The sequence below is a fragment of the Meleagris gallopavo genome, chromosome 24 (assembly GCF_905368555.1).
Source record: "Meleagris gallopavo chromosome 24, MGAL_WU_HG_1.1, whole genome shotgun sequence".
Taxonomy (NCBI): Eukaryota; Metazoa; Chordata; class Aves; order Galliformes; family Phasianidae; genus Meleagris; species Meleagris gallopavo.
Genome location: NC_139427.1, coordinates 3,394,901 through 3,421,610, shown reverse-complemented (window position 1 = coordinate 3,421,610; position 26,710 = coordinate 3,394,901). Strand labels below are relative to the sequence as shown.

Genomic DNA, 26,710 nt, shown 5'->3' with positions numbered 1-26,710 from the left:
ACCTTTTCTTTGTCTCAGTTTGTCTCAATTTGCCGCCCCATCCCCAAAAAGAGGCAGAGGGCCGACGTGCTGCTGGCATCCAAGCTTTATTTGGGGCTGCAGCCGCTCCTCCCGTCCCCTACAGCCTGGCGCGGTCCCGGCAGTACAGCTGAGCCTGGTGGTGAGCAGCAGGGGGTTGGGGTCGTGACAGCCCCCCTCCCCGTGTCCCTCGTCACCCCCCCGTGTCCCTCGTCACCCCCCCGTGTCCCTTGTCACCTCCCCATGCTCACCTCACAACGCTGGGCAGTCTCAGCACTGGAGCACCAGTAGGCCGGGCCCAGGGCGCAGGGTCCAGGGTTTGGGGACAGCTTGGGGTTTGGGGACAGCTTGAGGTTTGGGGACAGCTCTGCGAGCGCCTGCCACAAAGCGGCGTCCTGAGGAAGGAGGGGACAGGGGTGGTGACATCTTGGGGACCTGGCAGGGCTCCCTGGGGGGGATGTCCCCACGTGTGGCACCCCTGGGGGTCCCGGTGTGTCCTTTGGGGTGGGACAACTTGGGGACACAGTGCCTCCTCAGTGTGTCCCCTGGGGATGTCACACCCTTGGGGACCAGGCCGTGTCACTTGGAGTGGGGATGTGACACCACAGAGCACGTCCCCTCCGTGCTCCCCTGGGGCTGTGACACTCTGTGGGTCCCCAACACGTCCCTTGGTGCCACCATGGAGCATGTCCCTTGGGGCTGTGAAACCTTTAGGGTCCCCAGTGTGTCCCTTTGGGTCCCCAACGTGTTCCTTTGGGACTGTGACACCTTTAGAGTCCCCAGTGTCCCTTTGGGTCCCCAACAAGTCCCATGGGTCCATGTCACCTTTAGGGTCCCCACTGTGTCCCTTGGGGCTGTGACACTTTCAGGGTTCCCAGTGTGTCCCTTTAGAGTCCCCTCCACGTCCCTCGGGGACTGTGACACCTTTAGGGTCCCCCACATTTTGCTTTGGATCCCCAATGTGTCCCATGGGTCCATGTCACCTTCAGAGTCCCCAGTGTGTCCCTTTGGGTCCCCCACACTTTGCTTTGGGTCCCCAACGTGTTCCATGGGTCCACGACACTTTAGGGTTCCCAATGTGTCCCTCTGGGGCTGTGACACCTTTAGGGTCCCCAGTGTCCCTTTGTGTCTCCGGTGTGTCCCTCTGGGTCTGTGACATCTTTAGGGTCCCCAACACGTCCCATGTGTCCATAGCACCTTTAGGGTCCCCAACATGTCCCTTTGGGTCCCCAATGTGTTCCTTGGGGCTGTGACACCTTCAGGGTCCCCAGTGCGTCCCTTTGGGTCCCCACCACATCCTTCTGGGGCTGTGACACCCTTTGGGTCCCCAACGTGTCCCTTGGGACTGTGACACCTTTAGGGTTTCCAGTGTGTCCCCCTAGGCTCCCCCACACTTTGCTTTGGGTCCCCAACGTGTCCCATGGGTCCACAACACCATTAGGGTCCCCACCATGTCCCTTTGGGTCTGTGACACCTTTAGGGTCCCCAACGTGTCCCTCTGGGTCCCCACCACATCCCTCTGGGGCTGTGACACCCTTAGGATTCCCAATGTGTCCCTTTGGGTCCCCAACGTGTCCCTTTGGGTCTGTGGCACCTTTAGGGTCCCCCACACGTTGCTTTGGGTCCCCAACGTGTCCCATGGGTCCACGCCACCTTTAGGGTCCCCACTGTGTCCCTTGAGACTGTGACACCTTTAGGGTTTCCAGTGTCTCTCTTTAGGGTCCCCAATGTGTCCCTTTGGGTCCCCAACGTGTCCCATGGGTCCACAACACCTTTAGGGTCCCCAACATCCCTCTGGGGCTGTGACACCTTTAGGGGCCCCAATGTGTCCCTTTGAGTCCCCAATGTGTCCCTTGGGGCTGTGACACCTTCAGGGTCCCCGGTGTGTCCTTTTGGGTTCCCACCACATCCCTCTGGGGCTGCGACACCCTTAGGATCCCCAATGTGTCCCTTTGGGTCTGTGACACCTTTAGGATCCCCCACACGTTGCTTTGGGTCCCCAACGTGTCCCATGGGTCCATGCCACTTTCAGGTTTCCCAACGTGTCTCAATGGGGCTGTGACACCTTTGGATCCCCAACATGTCCCATAGGTCCATGTCACCTTTAAGGTCCTCACTGTGTCCCTTGGGACTGTGACACCTTTTCCAGTGTGTCCCTTTGGGTCCCCCACACTTTGCTTTGGGTCCCCAATGTGTCCCATGGCTCCACAACACCATTAGGGTCCCCACCACGTCCCTTTGGGTCTGTGACACCTTTAAGGTCCCCAACGTCCCTCTGGGGCTGTGACACCCTTAGGATCCCCAATGTGTCCCTTTGGGTCCCCAACGTGTCCCTCTGAGTCTGTGACACCTTTAGGATCCCCCACATTTTGCTTTGGGTCCCCAACATGTCCCATGGGTCCACAACACCGTTAGGGTCCCCACCACATCCCTTTGGGTCTGTGACACCTTTAGGGTCCCCGGTGTGTCCCTTTGGGTCCTCACCACATCCCTCTGGGGCTGTGACACCTTTAGGGTCCCCGGTGTGTCCTTTTGGGTTCCCACCACATCCCTCTGGGGCTGTGACACCCTTAGGATCCCCAATGTGTCCCTTTGGGTCCCCAACGTGTCCCATGGGTCCACAACACCTTTAGGGTCCCCAACATCCCTCTGGGGCTGTGACACCTTTAGGGGCCCCAATGTGTCCCTTTGGGTCTGTGACACCTTTAGGGTCCCCGGTGTGTCCCTTTGGGTCCCCACCACATCCCTCTGGGGCTGTGACACCCTTAGGATCCCCAATGTGTCCCTTTGGGTCCCCAACGTGTCCCATGGGTCCGTGACACCTTTAGGTTTCCCAACGTGTCTCAATGGGGCTGTGACACCTTTAGGGTCCCCAACATGTCCCATAGATCCATGTCACCTTAGGGTCCCCACTGTGTCCCTTGGAACTGTGACACCTTTTCCAGTGTGTCCCTTTGGGTCCCCCACACTTTCCTTAGGGTCCCCAATGTGTCCCATGGCTCCACAACACCATTAGGGTCCCCACCACGTCCCTTTGGGTCTGTGACACCTTTAGGGTCCCCAACGTCCCTCTGGGGCTGTAACACCCTTAGGATCCCCAATATGTCCCTTTGGGTCCCCAACGTGTCCCTCTGTGTCTGTGGCACCTTTAGGATCCCCAACCTGTCCCTTTGGGTCCCCACCGTGTCCCATGGGTCCACAACACCGTTAGGGTCCCCACCATGTCCCTTTGGGTCTGTGACACCTTTAGGGTCCCCAACGTGTCCCTTTGGGTTCTCACCATGTCCCTTTGTGTCCGTGACACCTTTAGGGTCCCCAATGTCTCCCTTTGGGTCCCCACCATATCCCTCTGGGGCTGTGACACCCTTAGGATCCCCAGTGTGTCCCTTTGGGTCCCCAACGTGTCCCATGGGTCCATGCCACCTTTAGGTTTCCCAACGTGTCTCAATGGGGCTGTGACACCCTTAGGATCCCCAACGTGTCCCTTTGGGTCTGTGGCACCTTCAGGGTCTCCCACACGTTGCTTTGAATCCCCAAGGTGTCTCATGGGTCCATGCCACCTTTAGGGTCCCCACTGTGTCCCTTGAGACTGTGACACCTTTAGGGTTTCCAGTGTCTCTCTTTAGGGTCCCCCACACTTTGCTTTGGGTCCCCAACGTGTCCCATGGGTCCACAACACCTTTAGGGTCCCCAACATCCCTCTGGGGCTGTGACACCTTTAGGGGCCCCAATGTGTCCCTTGGGGCTGTGACACCTTCAGGGTCCCCGGTGTGTCCTTTTGGGTTCCCACCACATCCCTCTGGGGCTGCGACACCCTTAGGATCCCCAATGTGTCCCTTTGGGTCTGTGACACCTTTAGGATCCCCCACACGTTGCTTTGGGTCCCCAACGTGTCCTATGGGTCCATGCCACTTTCAGGTTTCCCAACGTGTCTCAATGGGGCTGTGACACCTTTGGATCCCCAACATGTCCCATAGGTCCATGTCACCTTTAGGGTCCTCACTGTGTCCCTTGGGACTGTGACACCTTTTCCAGTGTGTCCCTTTGGGTCCCCCACACTTTCCTTAGGGTCCCCAACGTGTCCCATGGCTCCACAACACCGTTAGGGTCCCCACCACGTCCCTTTGGACGTGACACCTTTAGGGTCCCCAATGTCTCCCTTTGGGTCCCCACCGCATCCCTCTGGGGCTGTGACACCCTTAGGATCCCCAACGTGTCCCATGGGTCCCCAACGTGTCCCTTTGGTTCTGTGACACCCTTAGGATCCCCAATGTGTCCCTTTGGGTCCCCAACGTGTCCCTTTGGGTCCGTGACACCTTTAGGATCCCCAGTGTGTCCCTTTGGGTCCCCACCACGTCCCTTTGGGGCTGTGACACCCTTAGGATCCCCAACATGCCCCTTTGGGTCCCCAACGTGTCCCTTTGGGTCCGTGACACCTTTAGGGTCCCCAATGTGTCCCTTTGGGTCCCCACCACGTCCCTCTGGGGCTGTGACACCCTTAGGATCCCCAATGTGTCCCTTTGGGTCCCCAACGTATCCCATGGGTCCGTGACACCTTTAGGGTCCCCAATGTGTCCCTTTGGGTCCCCACCACGTCCCTCTGGGGCTGTGACACCCTTAGGATCCCCAACGTGTCCCTTTGGGTCCCCACCGTGTCCCATGGGTCCGTGACACCTTTAGGGTCCCCAACGTCCCCTTTGCCCCCCTCTCTCACCCCGTGCCCATCAGCGCTCGGCAGGACGCTCTCGGCATCTCCGGGTCGCCCCGTTGGCACCGCGATGGCGGCAGCGCCGTCCTCGGGGCCGCAGGACAGCAGCACGCGGCACAGCAGGCGCGGTGCCAGGCGGCCCAGCAGCAGCTCCAGCAGCAGCTCGGTGTAGCGCTCCGCCAGGCATTGGCACGCGCCCGCGGCCACCACCGGCAGCGCCCGGCACAGCTGCGACACCGCCTTCGCCACCACCGCCTGCGGGCATCGCTCAGCTCAGCTGCGCCTCCGTGCCACCGCCAGAACTGCCAGAACCACCAGAACCACCAGCACCACCAGAACCACCAGCACCACCAGAACCACCAGAACCAGCAGCACCGCCAGAACCAGCACCAGCACCGCCAGAACCAGCACCAGCACCGCCAGAACCAGCAGCACCACCAGAACCACCAGCACCAGCACCGCCAGAACCAGCAGCACCGCCAGAACCACCACCAGAACCAGCACCGCCAGAACCAGCAGCACTGCCAGAACCACCAGCACCACCAGCACCACCAGAACCAGCACCAGAACCACCAGCGCCGCCAGAGCCAGCACTGCCAGAACCAGCAGCACCACCAGAACCAGCACCAGCACTGCCAGAACCACCAGCACCGCCAGAACCACCACCAGAACCACCACCAGAGCCAGCACTGCTAGAACACCAGCACCGCCAGAGCCAGCACTGCCAGAACCAGCAGCACCAGCAGTACCACCAGAACCAGCAGCACCATCAGCAGCACCACCAGAACCAGCACCAGCACCACCAGAACCAGCACCAGCACCACCAGAACCACCACCAGCACCAGCACCGCCAGAACCAGCACCACCAGAACCAGCACCACCAGAACCACCACCAGTACCACCAGAACCAGCTCCAGAACCACCACCAGCACCAGCAGTACCACCAGAACCAGCAGCACCAGCAGCACCACCACCACCAGCAACAACACCAGCACCAGTACCACCAGTACCAGAAGCACTACCAGCAACAGCTCCACCAGCACCAGCATCACAACCAGCCCCACCAGCAGCACCAGTACCCCACCAGTACTACCAGTACCACCATCAGCACCCCCAGTACCACCACCAGTACCACCAGCACCCCCACCAGTACTACCAGTACCACCATCAGCACCCCCAGTACCACCACCAGTACTACCAGTACCACCATCAGCACCCCCAGTACTCCCACCAGTACCACCAGTACCACCAGCACCACCACCAGTACCACCAGTACCACCAGCACCCCCACCAGCAGCACCACTACCCCCACCAGTACCACCAGCACTCCCCACCAGTACCACCAGCACTCCCCACCAGTACTACCAGTACCACCACCAGCACCCCCAGGACCACCAGCAGTACCACCAGTACCCCAACCAGTACCACCAGCACCCCAACCAGTACCACCAGTACCCCCACCAGTACCACCGGTACCCCAACCAGTACCACCAGCACCCCCACAGCAGCACCAGCACCCCCACCAGTACCACCAGTACCCCCAGTACCACCACCAGTACCACCAGCACCTCCACCAGCAGCACCACTACCCCCACCAGTACCACCAGCATCCCCACCAGTACTACCAGTACCACCACCAGTACCACCAGTACCCCCACCAGCAGTACCAGTACCCCCACCAGTACCACCAGTACCCCCACCAGCAGTACCAGTAACCCCACCAGTACCACCAGTACCCCCACCAGTACTACCAGTACCCCCACCAGTACCACCAGCACCCCAACCATACCACCAGCACCCCCACAGCAGTACCAGCACCCCCACCAGTACCACCAGTACCCCCAGTACCACCACCAGTACCACCAGTACCACCACCAGTACCACCAGCACCTCCACCAGCAGCACCACTACCCCCACCAGTACCACCAGTACCCCCAGTACCACCACCAGTACCACCAGTACCACCACCAGTACCACCAGCACCTCCACCAGCAGCACCACTACCCCCACCAGTACCACCAGCACCTCCACCAGTACCACCACTACCCCCACCAGTACTACCAGTACCACCACCAGCACCCCCAGTACCCCCACCAGTACCACCAGCACCTCCACCAGTACCACCACTACCCCCACCAGTACTACCAGTACCACCACCAGTACCCCCAGTACCACCACCAGTACCACCACTACCCCCACCAGTACTACCAGCACCCCCACCAGTACCCCCAGTACCCCCACCAGTACCACCAGCACCCCCCCAGCAGCAGCACCCCGTACCTTGGGGACGGCAGCCTCGGCACGGGACAGGAAGGTCCGGCACAGCCAGCACAGCGGCAGAGGCACCGGCAGCGCCGCGTCCTTGGGGACAACGGGGACAGCGGGGGTTGGCCCTGCGGCGTCATGGTGGCCTACGTGTGGGGTTTTGGGGTTCCCCTTGGGATGGGAAACTGTGGGGCTCCTGTCAGCGTTCCTATCGAGGGTGGTGGAACTCCCGTTGTTTCCATCAGGGATCCCAGTGGAACAACCGTTAGAACCCATTCACTCACTGGGGCTCCCACTGGAGTTCCTATGGAGTTTCCCATTGGGTTCCCATTAGGACACGACTGGGAAACTGGGATTCGCATCACTGCTCCCACTGAGGTTTGATGGAGGTTCCCGTTCATGTTTCCATCAGGTCTCTCATTAGGGCTCCCATCAGGGCTCCCATTAGGACACCCATTAGGGCACCTATTAGGGCTCCCATTAGGGTTCCCATTAGGGCTCTCATTAGGGCTCCCATCAGGGCTCCCATTAGGACACCCATTAGGGCACCTATTAGGGCTCTCATTAGGGCTCCCATTAGGACACCCATTAGGGCACCTATTAGGGCTCCCCTTAGGGTTCCATTAGGGCTCCCATCAGGGCTCCCATTAGGGCTTCCATTAGGGCTCTCATTAGGGCTCCCATTAGGACTCCCATTAGGGCTCCCATTAGGACACCCATTAGGGCACCTATTAGGGCTCCCATTAGGGTTCTCATTAGGGCTCTCATTAGGGCTCCCATTAGGACACCCATTAGGGCTCCCATTAGGGTTCCCATTAGGGCTCCCATTAGGGCTCTCATTAGGACTTCCATTAGGGCTCCCATTAGGGCTCTCATTAGGGCTCTCATTAGGGCTCCCATTAGGGCTCCCATTAGGGCTCCCATTATAGGACTCCCATTAGGGCTCCCATTAGGGCACCCATTAGGCTCCCATTAGGGCTCTCATTAGGGCTCTCATTAGGGCTCCCATTAGGGCTCCCATTAGGGCACCCATTAGGGCTCCCATTAGGGCTCTCATTAGGGCTCCCATTAGGCCTCCCATTAGGACACCCATTAGGGCTCTCATTAGGGCTCCCATTAGGGCTCTCATTAGGGCTCCCATTAGGGCACCCATTAGGACACCCATTAGGGCTCTCATTAGGGCTCCCATTAGGGCTCTCATTAGGGCCCCATTGAGATGGCCATTAGTCTGCCCATCAGGGTCACCATTAGGGCTCTCATTAGGACACCCGTTGGGAATTATTGGGGCTCTCATTAGGGTCCCATTAGGGCTCCCATTGAGGGCTCTATTAGGACACCCATCAGGGCTCTCATTAGGGCACTCATTAGGACTCCCATCAGGGCTCCCATTAGGGCTCCCATTAGGGCTCCCATTAGGGCTCCCATTAGGGCTCTCATTAGGGCTCTCATTAGGGCACCCATTAGGGCTCCCATTAGGGCTCCCATTAGGGCTCTCATTAGGGCACCCATTAGGGCACCCATTAGGACACCCATTAGGGCTCTCATTAGGGCTCCCATTAGGGCTCTCATTAGGGCTCCCATTAGGGCTCTCATTAGGACACCCATTAGGGCTCTCATTAGGGCTCCCATTAGGGCTCTCATTAGGGCTCCCATTAGGGCACCCATTAGGACACCCATTAGGGCTCTCATTAGGGCTCCCATTAGGGCTCTCATTAGGGCTCCCATTAGGGCTCTCATTAGGGCTCCCATTAGGGCTCTCGTTAGGACTCTCATTAGGGCTCCCATTAGGGCTCCCATTAGGGCTCCCATTAGGGCTCCCATTAGGGCTCTCATTAGGGCTCTCATTAGGGTTCCCATTAGGGCTCTCATTAGGGCTCTCATTAGGGTTCCCATTAGGGCTCCCATTAGGGCTCTCATTAGGGCTCCCATTAGGGCTCCCATTAGGGCTCTCATTAGGGCTCTCATTAGGGTTCCCATTAGGGCTCCCATTAGGGCTCCCATTAGGGCTCTCATTAGGGCTCCCATTAGGGCTCCCATTAGGACACCCATTAGGGCTCCCATTAGGACTCTCATCAGGGCTCCCATTAGGGCTCCCATTAGGGTTCCCCTTAGGACACCCATCAGGGCTCCCATCAGGGCTCCCATTAGGGCTCCCATTAGGACTCTCATTAGGACTCTCATTAGGACACCCATTAGGGCTCCCATTAGGGCTCCCATTATGGCTCCCATCAGGCCTCCCATTAGGGATCCCATTAGGGCACCCATTAGTCTCCCATCCGGGCTCCCATTAGGGATCCCATTAGGGCACCCATTAGGGCTCCCATTAGGGCTCCCATTAGGGCTCCCTTTAGGCTCCCATCAGGGCTCCCATTAGGGATCCCATTAGGGCACCCATTAGGGCTCCCATTAGGGCTCCCATTAGGGATCCCATTAGGCTCCCATCAGGGCTCCCATTAGGGCTCCCATTAGGGATCCCATTAGGCTCCCATCAGGGCTCCCATTAGGGCTCCCATTAGGGATCCCATTAGGGCTCCCATTAGTCTCCCATCAGGGCTCCCATTAGTCTCCCATCAGGGCTCCCATTAGGACACCCATTAGGGCTCCCATTAGGTTCCCATCAGGGCTCCCATTAGGGATCCCATTAGAACACCCATTCGGGCTCCCATTAGGGCTCCCATCAGGGCTCCCATTAGGGCTCTCATTAGGGCTCCCATCAGGGCTCCCATTGGGTCCCCATTGAGATGGCCATTGGGATGCCCAGCGGGGTCACCACTGGAGATCCCATTAGGACACCTGTTGGGAATTATTGGGGTTCCCACCAGGGTCCCATGGATGTTCCCATTGAGGTCCCTATCAGGACACCCATGGGATGCTGAGATTCCTTTTGGGGTTCCGTTGGGACACCATGGTGGCACTGCCATATTTGGCCATCGGGGCTCCCGTGTGGACACTTATTGGGAAACCCCACATCCATGCCTCCGTACGCCCATATAGAAGACCCTACACACCCCCAGGCACCCAGATGGTCTCCCATACACGTCCCATACCTTCAGGAGGGCACCGATGTGGGGGGACGCAGCCGGGACCCCCCCGGGCTGCCCTGGGCACAGCTCCAGTTGGGCACAGATGGCGGAGGGCTTCTGGGGGGCGGCAATGGGGGGGGGGGGACACAGTGCCTGCAGCCCAGCGGGGGCACCATGTCCCCATATGGCACCGTGTCCCCACATGGCACCGTGTCCCCACATGGCACCCTGTCCCCATATGGCGCCGTGTCCCCATATGGCACTGTGTCCCCACATGGTGCCCTGTCCCCATATGGCGCCGTGTCCCCATATGGCACTGTGTCCCCATATAGCACTGTGTCCCCATATAGCACTGTGTCCCCATATGGCACCGTGTCCCCATATGGCACCGTGTCCCCATATGGCGCCATGTCCCCATATGGCGCCGTGTCCCCATATGGCACCATGTCCCCATATGGCACTGTGTCCCCATATGGCACCGTGTCCCCATATGGCACCATGTCCCCACATGGCACTGTGTCCCCATATGGCACCGTGTCCCCATATGGCACCATGTCCCCACATGGCACCGTGTCCCCATATGGCACCATGTCCCCATATGGCACTGTGTCCCCATATGGCACCGTGTCCCCACATGGCACCGTGTCCCCATATGGCACCGTGTCCCCATATGGCACCGTGTCCCCACATGGCGCCCTTTCCCCATATGGCACTGTGTCCCTACATGGCGCCGTGTCCCCATATGGCGCCGTGTCCCCACATGGCGCCCTGTCCCCACATGGCACCGTGTCCCCATATGGCACCGTGTCCCCATTTCCCCCAGCTGTCCCCACTGCCCCGATGTCCCCATTCTCCAGATGTCCCCATATGGCACCGTGTCCCCATCTCCCCCAGGTGTCCCCAGCACCCCGATGTCCCCATTCTCCAGGTGTCCCCATACAGCACCACGTTCCCATATGGCACCGTGTCCCCATCTCCCCCAGCTGTCCCCACTGCCCCGATGTCCCCATTCTCCAGATGTCCCCATATGGCACTGTGTCCCCATACAGCACCGTGTCCCCATTTCCCTGCACCCCAACATGTTCCTATTTTCCCCAGCACCCCAAAGTGTCCCCAAGTGGCACCATGTCCCCATCTCCCCCAGCTGTCCCCACTGCCCCGATGTCCCCATTCTCCAGATGTCCCCATATGTCACCATGTCCCCATCTGTCCCAGGTGTCCCCACCACCCAGATGTCCTCATTCTCCCGATGTCCCCATACAGCACTGTGTCCCCATTTCCCCCAGCACCCCAAAGTGTCCCCAAGTGCCCCCATCTCCCCCAGGTGTCCCCAGTACCCCAATGTCCCCGTTCTCCAGATGTCCCCATGTGGCACCGTGTCCCCATACAGCACTGTGTCCCCGTATGGCACCGTGTCCCCATTTTCCCCAGGTGTCCCCAGCACCCCGATGTCCCCGTTCTCCAGGTGTCCCCATACAGCACCGTGTCCCCATTTCCCCCAGCACCCCAAAGTGTCCCCAAGTGGCACCATGTCCCCAGGTGTCCCCACCACCCCGATGTCCCCGTTCTCCAGATGTCCCCATATGGCACCGTGTCCCCATTTCTCCCAGCACCCCAAAGTGTCCCCATACGGCACTGTGTCCCCATCTCCCCCAGGTGTCCCCAGTACCCCGATGTCCCCGTTCTCCAGATGTCCCCATGTGGCACCGTGTCCCCATCTCCCCCAGGTATCCCCAGCACCCCGATGTCCCCATACTGCAGATGTCCCCATACAGCACCGTGTCCCCATTTTCCCCAGCACCCCAAAGTGTCCCCATACGGCACCGTGTCCCCAGGCATCCCCAGCACCCCAATGTCCCCGTTCTCCAGATGTCCCCATACAGCACCGTGTCCCCATTTCTCCCGTGCCCCAAAGTGTCCCCATACGGCACCGTGTCCCCACTGTCCCCAGGCGTCCCCAGCACCCCAATGTCCCCGTTCTCCAGATGTCCCCATACAGCACCGTGTCCCCATCTCCCCCAGCACCCCAAAGTGTCCCCATACGGCACCGTGTCCCCAGGCGTCCCCAGCACCCCGATGTCCCCGTTCTCCCGATGTCCCCATATGGCTCCGTGTCCCGATTTCCCCAGTGCCCCAAAGTGTCCCAAGATGGCACCATGTCGCCATCTCCCCCAGGTGTCCCCAGCACCCCGATGTCCCCGTTCTCCAGATGTCCCCATACAGCACTGTGTCCCCATTTCCTCCAGCACCCCAAAGTGTCCCCAAGTGGCACCGTGTTCCCAGGCGTCCCCACCACCCCAATGTCCCTGTTCTCTAGATGTCCCCATGTGGCTCCGTGTCCCGATTCGTCCCCAGCACCCCAATGTCCCCATACGCCCGATCTCCCCATCCAGCACCGTGTCCCCATTTCCCCAGTGCCCCACAGTGTCCCCATACAGCACCGTGTCCCCAGGCGTCCCCAGCACCCCGATGTCCCCGTTCTCCCGATGTCCCCACTCACCAGCCGTGCCCGCAGCAGCTGGCAGTACCGGCTCACCAGGCTCCGGCACGGTGCCACCATGCTGGGCACCGGCAGCGCCTCGCACTCCCTCTGCAGGAACCCCTCCAGGGCCGCCTGTCCCCCAGCAGCGACGTCACCGCGGGGACACCGCCGGGTCCCTCAGGGTCACACCGTGTCCCCTCCCTCCCCCCTCCCCCCCCGGCACCTCGGCTGCCGATGCGTTGGCCACGCGGATGAGAAGCGTCACCAGGTCCTGGCAGTCAGAGCAAGTGAGCTGCTGTGGGGACAGCGGGGCGGGGACATGGGGACATCGGGGGACATGGGGACCCTAAAGATGGGGTGGTGCGTGGGGCTGCGTGGGGCTGAGTGGGGCTGCGTGGGGCAGCGTGGGGCAGCGTGGGGCTGAGTGCGGCTGCGTGGGGCTGCGTGGGGCTGCGTGGGGCTGAGTGGGGAAGCGTGGGGCTGAGTGGGGCTGAGTGCGGCTCCGTGGGGCTGCGTGGGGCTGCGTGGGGCTGAGTGGGGCTGCGTGGGGCTGCGTGGGGCTGAGTGGGGCTGCGTGGGGCTGAGTGGGGCTGAGTGGGGCTGAGTGGGGCTGCGTGGGGCTGAGTGGGGCAGCGTGGGGCTGAGTGGGGCTGAGTGGGGCTGAGTGGGGCTGAGTGGGGCTGCGTGGGGCTGCGTGGGGCTGAGTGGGGCTGCGTGGGGCTGAGTGGGGCTGAGTGGGGCTGAGTGGGGCTGCGTGGGGCTGCGTGGGGCTGCAGTGGGGCTGAGTGGGGCTGAGTGGGAGCGTGGGGCTGAGTGGGGCAGGTGGGGCTGCGTGGGGCTGAGTGGGGCTGAGTGGGGCTGAGTGGGGCTGAGTGGGGCTGTGTGGGGCTGAGTGGGGCAGCGTGGGGCTGAGTGGGGCTGAGTGGGGCTGCGTGGGGCTGAGTGGGGCTGCGTGGGGCTGCGTGGGGCTGAGTGGGGCTGCGTGGGGCTGAGTGGGGAAGCGTGGGGCTGAGTGGGGAAGCGTGGGGCAGAGTGGGCGTGGGGCTGAGAGGGGCTGAGTGGGGCAGCGTGGGGCTGCGTGGGACTGAGTGGGGCTGCGTGGGGCAGCGTGGGGCTGAGTGGGGCTGCGTGGGGCAGCGTGGGGCTGAGTGGGGCTGCGTGGGGCTGCGTGGGGCTGCGTGGGGCTGCGTGGGGCTGAGTGGGGCTGAGTGGGGCTGCATGGGGCAGCGTGGGGCTGCGTGGGGCTGAGTGGGGCTGCGTGGGGCTGAGTGGGGCTGCGTGGGGCTGAGTGGCTGAGTGGGGCTGAGTGGGGCTGAGTGGGGCTGCGTGGGGCTGAGTGGGGCTGCGTGGGGCTGCGTGGGGCAGACGGCGACACCCACCTGTGTGCTTTGCGGTCGCCGCCCGCAGCGCGGCGCTGTTTCCCAGCTCCCGGCACTGGGGGGCTCCTCATAGCGCCGCCCCCCCAGCCCTACAGCCAGCATGGGAACCTCGTCACCCCACAGCGCCCCCAAATCCCATTTCTGTGGGTGGGGGCCCCAGTGTGAGTTTGTGTCCCCCCCCCCCCCCCGCACCCACCGCCACCCCGCTATTGGGAACCACTGGGATGACCCCAAAGTGGGGGGGGCACAGTGGTTTGGGACACGCAAGGCTGGGGGGGCCTGGATTTGGGGTGGGGAGTTGGGGGGGAGCCCAGGTTTGGGGGTGCGCCCAGGTGTAGGGTGGGGCGCCCAGGTTTGGGGGGCACCCGGGTTTGAAGTGGGGGGGCACTCGGAGATGGGGGGAGGGCTCGGGTTTTGGGGTTTGCCCAAATATGGGGTGGGGGTACCCAGGTTTGGGGGGGGTCCAGGTTTTGGGGTGCCTCCAGGTGAAGGGTGGGGGGATCCAGATTTGGGGCGGGGGCACTCGGAGCTGGGGGGGGACTCAGGTTTTGGGGTGCACTGGAAAATGGGGTGGGGGCACCCAGGTTTGGGGAGCACCCAGATTTGAAGTGGGGGGGCACTCGGAGATGGGGGGAGGGCTCGGGTTTTGGGGTGCGCCCAAATATGGGGTGGGGGGGGGATCCAGATTTGGGGGGGGATCCAGGTTTTGGGGAGCACGCGGATATGGGGTGGGGGTACCCGGATTTGGGGGAGGGGGCAATGAGAGTTGAGGGGAGGACTCAGGTTTTGGGGTGCACCCAAACGTGGGGTGGGGGTACCCAGATTTGGGGGGGACCCAGATTTGGGGTGGGGGGCACTCAGAGCTGGGGGGGGACTCGGGTTTTGGGGTCCAACCAGATATGGGGTGGAGGTGCCCACATTTGGGGGGGGGTCCGGCTTTGATGTGGGGGCAATCGGAGTTGGGGGGGGACCCAGGTTTGGGGGGGGGGTCCACGTTTTGGGGTGCCGCCAAGGTGGAGGGTGGGGGATCCAGATTTGGAGGGACCCAGATTTGGGGGGGGTCCAGTTTTGGGGTGCAACCAGATGTGGGGTTGGGGTACCCAGTTTGGGGGGGGGTCCAGGTTTTGGGGTGCCCCCAGGTGAAGGGTGGGGGGATCCAGATTTGGAGGGACCCAGATTTGGGGCGGGGGCACTCGGAGATGGGGGGGGGGCACTCGGGTTTTGGGGTGCACTGAAACATGGGGTGGGGGCACCCAGGTTTGGGGGGTACCCAGATGTGGGTGGGGGGCGGTTGGGGGTTGGGTTGGGGGTCCCCCTACCTGCGGTGGCGCAGAGCAGCACGAGCAGCAGCCGGGCCGCGGCCATGGCGGTGTGCGGGGCCGGAGCCGGGCGCCCTTAAAGCCGCGCCGGGGGGTGGGGGGGGGGGGTGGGAGGGGTGGGGGGTTGGGGGGGTTGGGGCGTCGCCAGCGCCGCCGGGACGCGTGGCCCCAATCGGGACGGGGCGCCGCTGGGATCCACGTGGCCGGGAGCCTGTTGGGCTTCCATCACCCCACAGCCCCCCATGTCCCATCACCCCGTAACCCCACAACCCCACAACCCTGTAACCCCAAGTCCCCATAACTCCATAACTGCACAACCCTGTAACCCCATAACCCCACAACCCCATAACCCCACAGCCCCATAACCCCACAACCCTGTAATCCCTGTAACCCCATGTCCCCATAACCCCATAACTGCACAACCTTGCAACCCCGCAGCCCCACAGCACCACATCCCCACAACCCCATAACCCCACAACCCTGTAACCCCTGTAACCCCACATCCCCACAGCCCCATAACCGCACATCCCCATAACCACACAATCCCACATCCCCACAACCCCATAACCCCACAACCCCATAACCCCACAACACTGTAACCCCACAGCCCCATAACCCCTGTAAACCCACATCCCCATAACTCCATAACTGCACAACCCTGTAACCCCATAATTCCACAACCCCACAACCCCACAACCCCACAGCCCTACAACCCCACAATTCCATAACCCCACAAACCCATAACCCCACAACCCCACAACCCCATAACCCTACATCCCCACAGCCCCACAACCCCACAGCCCTACAACCTCACAACCCCACAACCCCACATCCCCATGTTGCCCCATGTCCCCCCACATCCCCCCATGTCCCTCTGTCCTCTCCCCACATCCCCGTATCCCCATGTCCCCTGACCCCCACATCCCTTATTCACACACCCCCATACCCCATATCCCATATCCCATACCCCATATCCCATACCCATACCCCATATCCCATACCCCATACCCATATCCCATACCATACCCTATACCCCATAACCCATACCCATATCCATACCCCATACCCCATACCATATCCCATACCTCCCATACCCATCCCATACCCCATATCCCATACCCATACATATCCCATACCCCATACCCCATATCCCATACCCCATATCCCATACCCCATATCCCATACCCCATACCCATATCCCATACCCATACCCCATACCCATATCCCATACCCACATACCCCATACCCACTACCCATACCCCATACCCCATACCCATACCACCCATACCCCATACCCCATACCCATACCCCATACCCCATACCCATACCCCATATCCCATACCCATACCCATATCCCATACCCCATACCCCATATCCCATATCCCATACCCCATATCCCCATACCCCATATCCCATACCCATACCCCATACCCCATACCCCATACCACCCATACCCATACCCCATACCCATACCCCCATACCCCATACTCCCCATATCCCATACCCTATCCCATACCCCATACCCATCCCATACCCATATCCCATACCCCACAACCCCATATCCCATACCCCATACCCCATACCCCATACCCCATACCCATATCCCCATACCCCATTCACCCATACCCCATACCCATATCCCATACCCACTACCCCATACCCCATACCCATACCCCATATCCCATACCCATACCCATACCCATACCCATACCCCATATCCCATACCCATACCCCATATCCCATACCCATACCCAATATCCCATACCCATACCCATATCCCATACCCCATACCCCATACCCATACCCATACCCCATACCCCATACCCCATACCCATACCCCATACCCTACCCTATCCCATACCCATATCCCATACCCCATACCCCATCCAACCCCATACCCCATACCTACCCATACCCCAATCCATACCCCATACCCTACCCATACCCATACCCATACCCATACCCCATACCCATACCCCATATACCCATACCCCATACCCCATACCCATACCCATACCCCATACATACCCCATACCCATACCCCATACCCCATACCCCTATCCATCCCATACCCTATCCCATACCCATATCCCATACCCCATACCCATACCCATACCCCATACCCATACCCATATCCCATACCCATACCCATACCCATACCCATACCCCCATATCCCATACCCCATACCCATACCATACCCCATACCCATACCCCATACCCCATACCCATACCCATACCTCCCATACCCCAATCCATACCCATATCCCCATACCCCATATCCCATACCCCATACCCCATACCATACCCATACCCCATACCCCATACCCCCCATACCCATACCCCATACCCCATACCCCATACCCCATACCCCATACCCCATACCCATACATACCCCATACCTACCCATACACCCATACCCCATACCCCATATCCCATACCCCATACCCCATATCCCATACCCCATATCCCATACCCCATACCCCATACCCCCAACCCCACACCCCATACCCCATACCCCATACCCCATACCCCATACCCCATACCCATACCCCATACCCCATACCCCATACCCCATATCCCATACCCCATACCCCATACCCCATACCCCATATCCCATACCCCATACCCCATATCCCATACCCCATACCCCATACCCCCACCATACCCCATACCCCATACCCCATATCCCATACCCATACCCCATACCCATACCCATACCCCATACCCCCATACCCCATATCCCATACCCAACCCCATACCCCATACCCCATATCCCATACCCATACCCCATATCCCATACCCCACACCCCATACCCCATACCCCATATCCATACCCCATACCCCATACCCCATACCCCACATCCCATACCCCATACCCCATATCCCATACCCCATATCCCATACCCCATACCCCATACCCCCACACCCCACACCCCATACCCCATACCCCATATCCCATACCTTATACCCCATATCCCATACCCCATACCCCATACCCCATACCCCATACCCCATACCCCATATCCCATACCCCATATCCCATATCCCATACCCCATATCCCATACCCCATACCCCATATCCCATACCCCATATCCCATACCCCATATCCCATACCCCATACCCCATACCCCATACCCCCACACCCCACACCCCGATGCCCCCCCCCCCCCAGCTTCCCGGCAGCGCTTTGAAGCTCCGGCCCCCGTCCTTCACTGAAGAGCTCTTGTGGGGCTGGAGGGCCCTTCAGTGGGGTGGGACGGGGGTGTGGGGTGTGGGGCTGGGATATGGAGTGTGGGGTGTGGGGTGTGGGGTGTGGGGCTGGGATATGGAGTGTGGGGTGTGGGGTGTGGGTGTGGGGCTGGGATATGGAGTGTGGGGTGTGGGGTGTGGGGTGTGGGGCTAGGATATGGAGTGTGGGGTCATGGGGTCATGGGGACATGGGATATGGGGATATGGGGATATGGAGTATAGGACAGAGGGGTGTGGGGTGTGGGGTCATGGGGACATGAGGGCATGGGGACGAGGGACAGAGGGATATGGGGGTATGGGGTGTGGGATATGGGACGTGGGATATGGGATATGGGACGCAGGGATATGGGATATGGGGTCATGGGACATGGGGTACGGGACAGAGAGACATGGGGATGTGGGATATGGGATATGGGGACGTGGGGATGTTGGGGTATGGGACATTGGGGTATGGGGTGTGGGACACAGGGACATGGGGGTATGGGGTCATGGGGACATGGGATATGGGGTATAGGGTATGGGATGTGGGGTATGGGATGTGGGATATGGGATATGGGGTATGGGATATGGGATGTGGGGTATGGGATATGGGGTATGGGGTATGGGATATGGGGTATGGGATATGGGGTATCGGGTATGGGGTATGGGATATGGGGTATGGGGGATGGGGTATGGGGTATGGGGTTTGGGATATGGGGTTTGGGATATGGGGTATCGGGTATGGGGTATGGGATATGGGGTATGGGGGATGGGGTATGGGATATGGGATATGGGGTATGGGGTATGGGGTATGGGGGATGGGGTATGGGATATGGGGTGTGGGGTATGGGGTATGGGGTATGGGATATGGGGACATGAGGATATGGGGAATGGGATATTGGGAGATGGGGACATGGGGATGTAGGATATAGGATATAGGATATGGGGACATGGGGACATTGCGATATGGGATGTAGGACATGGGGACATGGGGACACCACACGGGGACATCCCATATAGGGACATCCCATATAGGGACACCCCACACGCGGACATCACATGGGGTCGCCCCATACGGAGCCGTCTACACGGGTGCTTATACACGGACTCCCCACATGGGGGCGCTCCACACGGGGCGCTCGCTTCTCCCTGCCGCAAGGGGGCGCAGCCGCTTCCGCCGGAAGTCCCGCTCCCCCGAGCCAAGATGGCGGCGCCCGCGGTCGTGAGGGCGCTGAGGGTGTGGAGAGCGGGGACGGAGAGCGGGGGGCGTGGGGACAGGGAGGGGACGGTGAGGGTGGTGGCACTGGGATGTGGGGACAGTGTGGGGACACTGGATGGTGGCACTGGGACGTGGGGTGTGGGGACAGCGTGTGTGGGGTCAGAGGACGAGGGGTGTGGGGACACTTTGGGGACACTGATGGTGGTGGCACGGGGACGTGGGGACACCATGGGTGGGGATCCAGGAGTGGTGACACTGGGACAGGGGGTTTGGGGACACTGTGGGTGGGGTCAGAGGACGTGGGGTGTGGGGACACCAGGGATTGGGATCTGGGAGTGTGAGCAGTGGGGTGTGGGGACACTGATGGTGGTGACACTGGCATGTGGGGACATTGTGGGGACGTGGCCACTGTGGGGACACTTTGGGGACACCGTGGGTGGTGGCACTGGGACGTGGGGTGTGGGGACACTTTGGGGACACTGATGGTGGTGGCACTGGGATGTGGGGTGTGGGGACACTTTGGGGACAGTATGGTGGTGGCATGGGGGTGTGGGGACAGGGGACATGGGGTTTGGGTACAGTGATGGTGGTGGCATTGGGACGTGGGGTGTGGGGACACTTTGGGGACAATGTGGTGGCACTGGGACGTGGGGTGTGGGGACCCTTTGGGGACAGTATGGTGGCGGCACTGGGTGTGGGGACACTTTGGGGACAATTTGGTGGCACTGGAGTGTGGGGACACTTTGGGGACAATGTAGTGGTGGCACTGGGACGTGGGGTGTGGGGACACTTTGGGGACAATATGGTGGTGGCACTGGGACGTGGGGTGTGGGGACGCTTTGGGGACAGTTTGGTGGCAGCACTGGGGAGTGGGGACACTTTGGGGACAATATGGCGGCACTGGGGTGTGGGGACACTTTGGGGCCAGCGCTGATGGTGGCAGTGTGACGCGGGTGCGATGGATGGGGACGGGAGCCGTGGGCTGCGGGGACGGGGTGACGGGGCTCCAGGAGGGGTGACTTCGGGGTCACGCGGGGACACGAGAGGCGCTGCGTCACAGCGCTGCCTCCCCCCGCCCCCCCCCCCCCCCAGGCTCTGCCCCACAGCCGCATCCCGGCCCTCCCCGCCCCCCGCGGCCTCCACACCTCCCCGCCCTGCCTCAAGGTGAGCCCCGCGCCCCCCATCCCCCCCCCGCTCGGGGTCCGGCCCCCTTCCCGACCCCTCGATTCCCTCCGCAGACGCGGGCGGCCCGGGTGCGCGTGGGGAAAGGGGACAAAGGCGTCACCTACGAGAAGGCTCACCCCCCCCACTACATCGCCCACCGCAAGGGCTGGCTGTCCCTGCACACCGGTACGTCGCGCCCCAAAACCGGGGCCGGCAAACGGGACCCTGACCCGCGGCCCTGACCCTTCCTGGCCCTTCCTGACCTTTCCTGACCCTTCCTGACCCTTCCTGGCCCTTCCTGACCCTTCCTGGCCCTTCCTGACCTTTCCTGACCCTTCCTGACCCTTCCTGGCCCTTCCTGACCCCTCCTGGCCCTTCCTGACCCTTCCTGACCCTTCCTGACCCTTCCTGACCCCTCCTGGCCCTTCCTGACCCCTCCTGACCCTTCCTGACCCCTCCTGACCCTTCCTGACCCTTCCTGGCCCTTCCTGACCCTTCCTGACCCCTCCTGACCCTTCCTGACCCTTCCTGACCCCTCCTGGCCCTTCCTGACCCTTCCTGGCCCTTCCTGGCCCTTCCTGACCCTTCCTGACCCTTCCTGACCCCTCCTGACCCTTCCTGACCCTTCCTGACCCCTCCTGGCCCTTCCTGACCCTTCCTGGCCCTTCCTGACCCCTCCTGACCCTTCCTGACCCCTCCTGACCCTTCCTGACCCTTCCTGACCCCTCCTGGCCCTTCCTGACCCTTCCTGACCCTTCCTGACCCTTCCTGACCCCTCCTGGCCCTTCCTGACCCCTCCTGACCCTTCCTGACCCCTCCTGGCCCTTCCTGACCCTTCCTGGCCCTTCCTGACCCTTCCTGACCCTTCCTGACCCTTCCTGACCCCTCCTGGCCCTTCCTGACCCTTCCTGACCCTTCCTGACCCCTCCTGACCCTTCCTGACCCTTCCTGGCCCTTCCTGACCCTTCCTGACCCTTCCTGACCCTTCCTGACCCCTCCTGGCCCTTCCTGACCCTTCCTGACCCTTCCTGACCCCTCCTGACCCTTCCTGACCCTTCCTGACCCTTCCTGACCCTTCCTAACCTTTCCTGACCCTTCCTGACCCTTCCTGACCCTTCCTGACCCTTCCTGACCTTTCCTGACCCCTCCTGGCCCTCCTGACCTTTCCTGACCCTTCCTGACCCTTCCTGACCCTTCCTGACCCTTCCTGACCTTTCCTGACCCCTCCTGGCCCTTCCTGACCCTTCCTGGCCCTTCCTGACCCTTCCTGACCCTTCCTGACCCTCCTGACCCTTCCTGACCCTTCCTGACCCTTCCTGACCCTTCCTGGCCCTTCCTGACCCTTCCTGACCCTTCCTGACCCTTCCTGACCCTTCCTGACCCTTCCTGACCCTTCCTGACCCTTCCTGACCCTTCCTGACCCCTCCTGACCCCTCCTGGCCCTTCCTGACCCTTCCTGACCCTTCCTGGCCCTTCCTGACCCCTCCTGACCCTTCCTGGCCCTTCCTGACCCTTCCTGACCCTTCCTGGCCCTTCCTGACCCCTCCTGACCCTTCCTGACCCTTCCTGGCCCTTCCTGACCCTTCCTGGCCCTTCCTGGCCCTTCCTGGCCCTTCCTGACCCTTCCTGGCCCTTCCTGGCCCTTCCTGGCCCTTCCTGACCCTTCCTGACCCTTCCTGACCCTTCCTGACCCTTCCTGACCCCTCCTGACCCTTCCTGGCCCTTCCTGACCCCTCCTGACCCTTCCTGACCCTTCCTGACCCCTCCTGACCCTTCCTGGCCCTTCCTGACCCTTCCTGACCCCTCCTGACCCTTCCTGGCCCTTCCTGACCCTTCCTGACCCTTCCTGGCCCTTCCTGACCCCTCCTGACCCTTCCTGACCCCTCCTGGCCCTTCCTGACCCTTCCTGACCCTTCCTGGCCCTTCCTGACCCCTCCTGACCCTTCCTGACCCTTCCTGGCCCTTCCTGACCCTTCCTGACCCTTCCTGGCCCTTCCTGACCCTTCCTGACCCCTCCTGACCCTTCCTGACCCTTCCTGACCCTTCCTGACCCTTCCTGGCCCTTCCTGGCCCTTCCTGACCCTTCCTGACCCTTCCTGACCCTTCCTGACCCCTCCTGGCCCTTCCTGGCCCTTCCTGACCCTTCCTGGCCCTTCCTGACCCCTCCTGACCCTTCCTGACCCTTCCTGGCCCTTCCTGGCCCTTCCTGGCCCTTCCTGACCCTTCCTGACCCTTCCTGGCCCTTCCTGACCCTTCCTGACCCTTCCTGGCCCTTCCTGACCCTTCCTGACCCTTCCTGACCCTTCCTGACCCCTCCTGGCCCTTCCTGACCCTTCCTGACCCTTCCTGACCCCTCCTGACCCTTCCTGACCCTTCCTGGCCCTTCCTGACCCCTCCTGACCCTTCCTGACCCTTCCTGACCCTTCCTGACCCCTCCTGACCCCTCCTGAGCCCTCCTGGCCCTTCCTGACCCCTCCTGACCCTTCCTGGCCCTTCCTGACCCTTCCTGACCCTTCCTGACCCCTCCTGACCCCTCCTGACCCTTCCTGGCCCTTCCTGACCCTTCCTGACCCCTCCTGACCCTTCCTGGCCCTTCCTGACCCTTCCTGACCCTTCCTGACCCTTCCTGACCCTCCCTGACCCTTCCTGACCCTTCCTGACCCCTCCTGACCCCTCCTGACCCTTCCTGACCCTCCCTGGCCCTTCCTGGCCCTTCCTGACCCCTCCTGACCCTTCCTGACCCTTCCTGACCCTTCCTGGCCCTTCCTGACCCCTCCTGACCCTTCCTGACCCTTCCTGACCCTTCCTGACCCCTCCTGACCCTTCCTGACCCCTCCTGGCCCTTCCTGACCCTTCCTGACCCCTCCTGGCCCTTCCTGACCCTTCCTGACCCTTCCTGACCCTTCCTGACCCCTCCTGACCCTTCCTGACCCTTCCTGGCCCTTCCTGACCCTTCCTGACCCCTCCTGGCCCTTCCTGACCCTTCCTGACCCTTCCTGACCCCTCCTGACCCTTCCTGACCCTTCCTGACCCCTCCTGACCCTTCCTGACCCCTCCTGACCCTTCCTGACCCTTCCTGACCCTTCCTGACCCCTCCTGGCCCTTCCTGACCCTTCCTGACCCTTCCTGACCCCTCCTGGCCCTTCCTGACCCTTCCTGACCCTTCCTGGCCCTTCCTGACCCTTCCTGACCCCTCCTGGCCCTTCCTGGCCCTTCCTGACCCTTCCTGACCCTTCCTGACCCCTCCTGACCCTTCCTGGCCCTTCCTGACCCTTCCTGACCCTTCCTGACCCCTCCTGGCCCTTCCTGACCCTTCCTGGCCCTTCCTGACCCTTCCTGGCCCTTCCTGACCCTTCCTGACCCTTCCTGACCCTTCCTGGCCCTTCCTGGCCCTTCCTGACCCTTCCTGACCCTTCCTGACCCCTCCTGACCCTTCCTGACCCCTCCTGGCCCTTCCTGACCCTTCCTGACCCCTCCTGGCCCTTCCTGACCCTTCCTGACCCCTCCTGACCCTTCCTGACCCTTCCTGACCCCTCCTGGCCCTTCCTGACCCTTCCTGACCCTTCCTGACCCTTCCTGACCCTTCCTGACCCTTCCTGACCCCTCCTGACCCCTCCTGGCCCTTCCTGGCCCTTCCTGACCCTTCCTGACCCCTCCTGGCCCTTCCTGACCCTTCCTGACCCCTCCTGACCCTTCCTGACCCCTCCTGGCCCTTCCTGACCCTTCCTGGCCCTTCCTGACCCCTCCTGGCCCTTCCTGACCCTTCCTGGCCCTTCCTGACCCTTCCTGGCCCTTCCTGACCCTTCCTGGCCCTTCCTGACCCTTCCTGACCCTTCCTGACCCTTCCTGGCCCTTCCTGACCCTTCCTGGCCCTTCCTGACCCTTCCTGGCCCTTCCTGACCCTTCCTGGCCCTTCCTGACCCTTCCTGACCCTTCCTGACCCTTCCTGGCCCTTCCTGACCCCTCCTGGCCCTTCCTGGCCCTTCCTGACCCTTCCTGACCCTTCCTGACCCTTCCTGACCCTTCCTGGCCCTTCCCACCCCGCAGGGAACCTGGCCGGGGAGCCGGGTGCTGCTGAGCGGGTGGTGGAGGACGCCTTCCTGCGCCGCTTCCTCCGCGGCTCCTTTCCCGGCTGCTTGGCCGACGAAGTGGTGGTGAAGCGCCGCGCCAACGTCCTGCTGCTCTGCCTGCTGCTGCTGCGCCAGCTGCCGCCCGCCAAGCTCTGCTTCCTGCTGGGCTACGCGGAGACCCTGCTGAGCCACCTCTACAAGAGCCCCGTGCGCCTCCAGGTGCAGACGCTGCCCGACAGGGTGCCCTACAAGTACCTGTAGGGCCATAAAGGGCAGCCGAGCCGCCGCCGTCCGCTTCTGTCGGGGTTGGGGGGCGGGGGGTTGGGGGGCGGGGGGCTCCGACCCAGCCTGCGGCCCACAGGGGGCGTTTGTGGGTGCTGGAGCCGCCCTGCCGTGCGCCGTCCTGTTTGTGTGGGGCCTGGGGGCTTCGGCCCGTGGGGTTGTGGCCCCGTTGTGCCATTTGGGGTCCCGATCCCATGGGGATCTGTTCCCATTCTGCCCTTTGGGGTCCTGATCCCGTGGAGACCCATCCCCGCCGTTCCCATATGTCCTGTGGGGTCTCTATCCCATATGGACCTGACCCCATTGAGCCCTTTGGGGTCCTGATCCCATGGAGACCCACCCCCGCCGTTCCCATATGTCTTGTGGGGTCTCGATCCCATATGGACCTAACCCCACTGAGCCACTTGGGGTCCTGATCCCGTGGAGACCCATCCCTGCCGTTCCCTTACAGCTTTGGGGTCCTGATGCCATAGGATCCCATCCCCACTGTGGATGTTTTCCCTTTGGGGTCTCGATCCCGTGGAGACCCACCCCCACCGTTCCCATATGTCCTGTGGGGTCTTCATCCCATATGGACCTGACCCCATTGAGCCACTTGGGGTCCTGATCTCATGGAGACCCATCCCCGGCGTTCCCATATGTCCTGTGGGGTCTCGATCCCATATGGTCCTGACCCCATTGAGCCCTTTGGGATCCTGATCCCATAGAGACCCATCCCTGTCATCCCATTTGCCCCATGGGGTCCTGATCTCATAGGATCCCATCCCCACTGTGGATGTTTTCCCTTTGGGGTCTCGATCCCATGGAGACCCATCCCTGCCGTTCCCATATGTCCTGTGGGGTCTCAATCCCATATGGACCTGACCCCATTGAGCCACTTGGGGTCCTGATCCCGTGGAGACCCATCCCCGCCATTCCCATATGTCCTGTGGGGTCTTCATCCCGTATGGACCTGACCCCATTGAGCCCTTTGGGGTCCTGATCCCATGGAGACCCACCCCCGCCGTTCCCATATGTCCTGTGGGGTCTTCATCCCATATGGACTTGACCCCATTGAGCCTTTGGGGTCCTGATCCCATGGAGACCCATCCCCGCTGTTCCCATATGTCCTGCGGGGTCTCAATCCCATATGGACCTGACCCCATTGAGCCACTTGGGGTCTCGATCCCGTGGAGACCCATCCCTGCCGTTCCCATACGTCCTGTGGGGTCTCGATCCCATAGACACCCATCCCTGTCATCCCATTTGCCTCATGGGGTCCTGATCTCATAGGATCCCATCCCCACTGTGGATGTTTTCCCTTTGGGGTCCTGATCCCATGGAGACCCACCTCCACCGTTCCCATATGTCCTGTGGGGTCTCGATCCCATATGGACCTGACCCCATTGAGCCACTTGGGGTCCTGATCCCATGGAGACCCAGCCCCGCCGTTCCCATATGTCCTGTGGGGTCTTCATCCCATATGGACCTGACCCCATTGAGCCACTTGGGGTCCTGATCCCATAGAGACCTATCCCCGCCGTTCCCATATGTCCTGTGGGGTCTTCATCC

At 61.5% G+C, this 26,710-nt stretch overlaps 2 protein-coding genes across 4 annotated transcripts; one reads left to right on the top strand and one right to left on the bottom strand.

The window, feature by feature from the left end:
- Positions 1-67: 67 nt before the first annotated feature.
- On the bottom strand, positions 68-15,277 carry SFTPB (surfactant protein B). Of its 2 annotated transcripts, none has more exons than XM_085242980.1 (9): positions 15,195-15,277; positions 13,876-13,964; positions 12,720-12,791; positions 12,515-12,628; positions 10,039-10,131; positions 7,007-7,087; positions 4,733-4,981; positions 270-413; positions 68-154 (listed from the first exon to the last, which is right to left on the bottom strand). In XM_085242980.1, the coding sequence occupies exons 1-9, from the start codon at positions 15,238-15,240 to the stop codon at positions 119-121; spliced, it is 924 nt and encodes a 307-aa protein (XP_085099106.1). In that variant the 5' UTR covers positions 15,241-15,277; the 3' UTR covers positions 68-118. The 2 variants fall into 2 exon arrangements, with proteins under 2 accessions (XP_085099106.1, XP_085099107.1); XM_085242981.1 differs by having other exon boundaries at positions 12,720-12,788.
- A 4,295-nt stretch (positions 15,278-19,572) lies between these two features.
- MRPS24 (mitochondrial ribosomal protein S24) lies at positions 19,573-25,162 on the top strand. Of its 2 annotated transcripts, none has more exons than XM_085242680.1 (4): positions 19,573-19,661; positions 20,736-20,807; positions 20,882-20,993; positions 24,855-25,162. In XM_085242680.1, exons 1-4 carry the CDS (start codon positions 19,629-19,631, stop codon positions 25,136-25,138), a joined length of 501 nt encoding a protein of 166 aa, XP_085098806.1. In that variant the 5' UTR covers positions 19,573-19,628; the 3' UTR covers positions 25,139-25,162. The 2 variants fall into 2 exon arrangements, with proteins under 2 accessions (XP_085098806.1, XP_085098807.1); XM_085242681.1 differs by having other exon boundaries at positions 19,614-19,646.
- Positions 25,163-26,710: the final 1,548 nt, after the last annotated feature.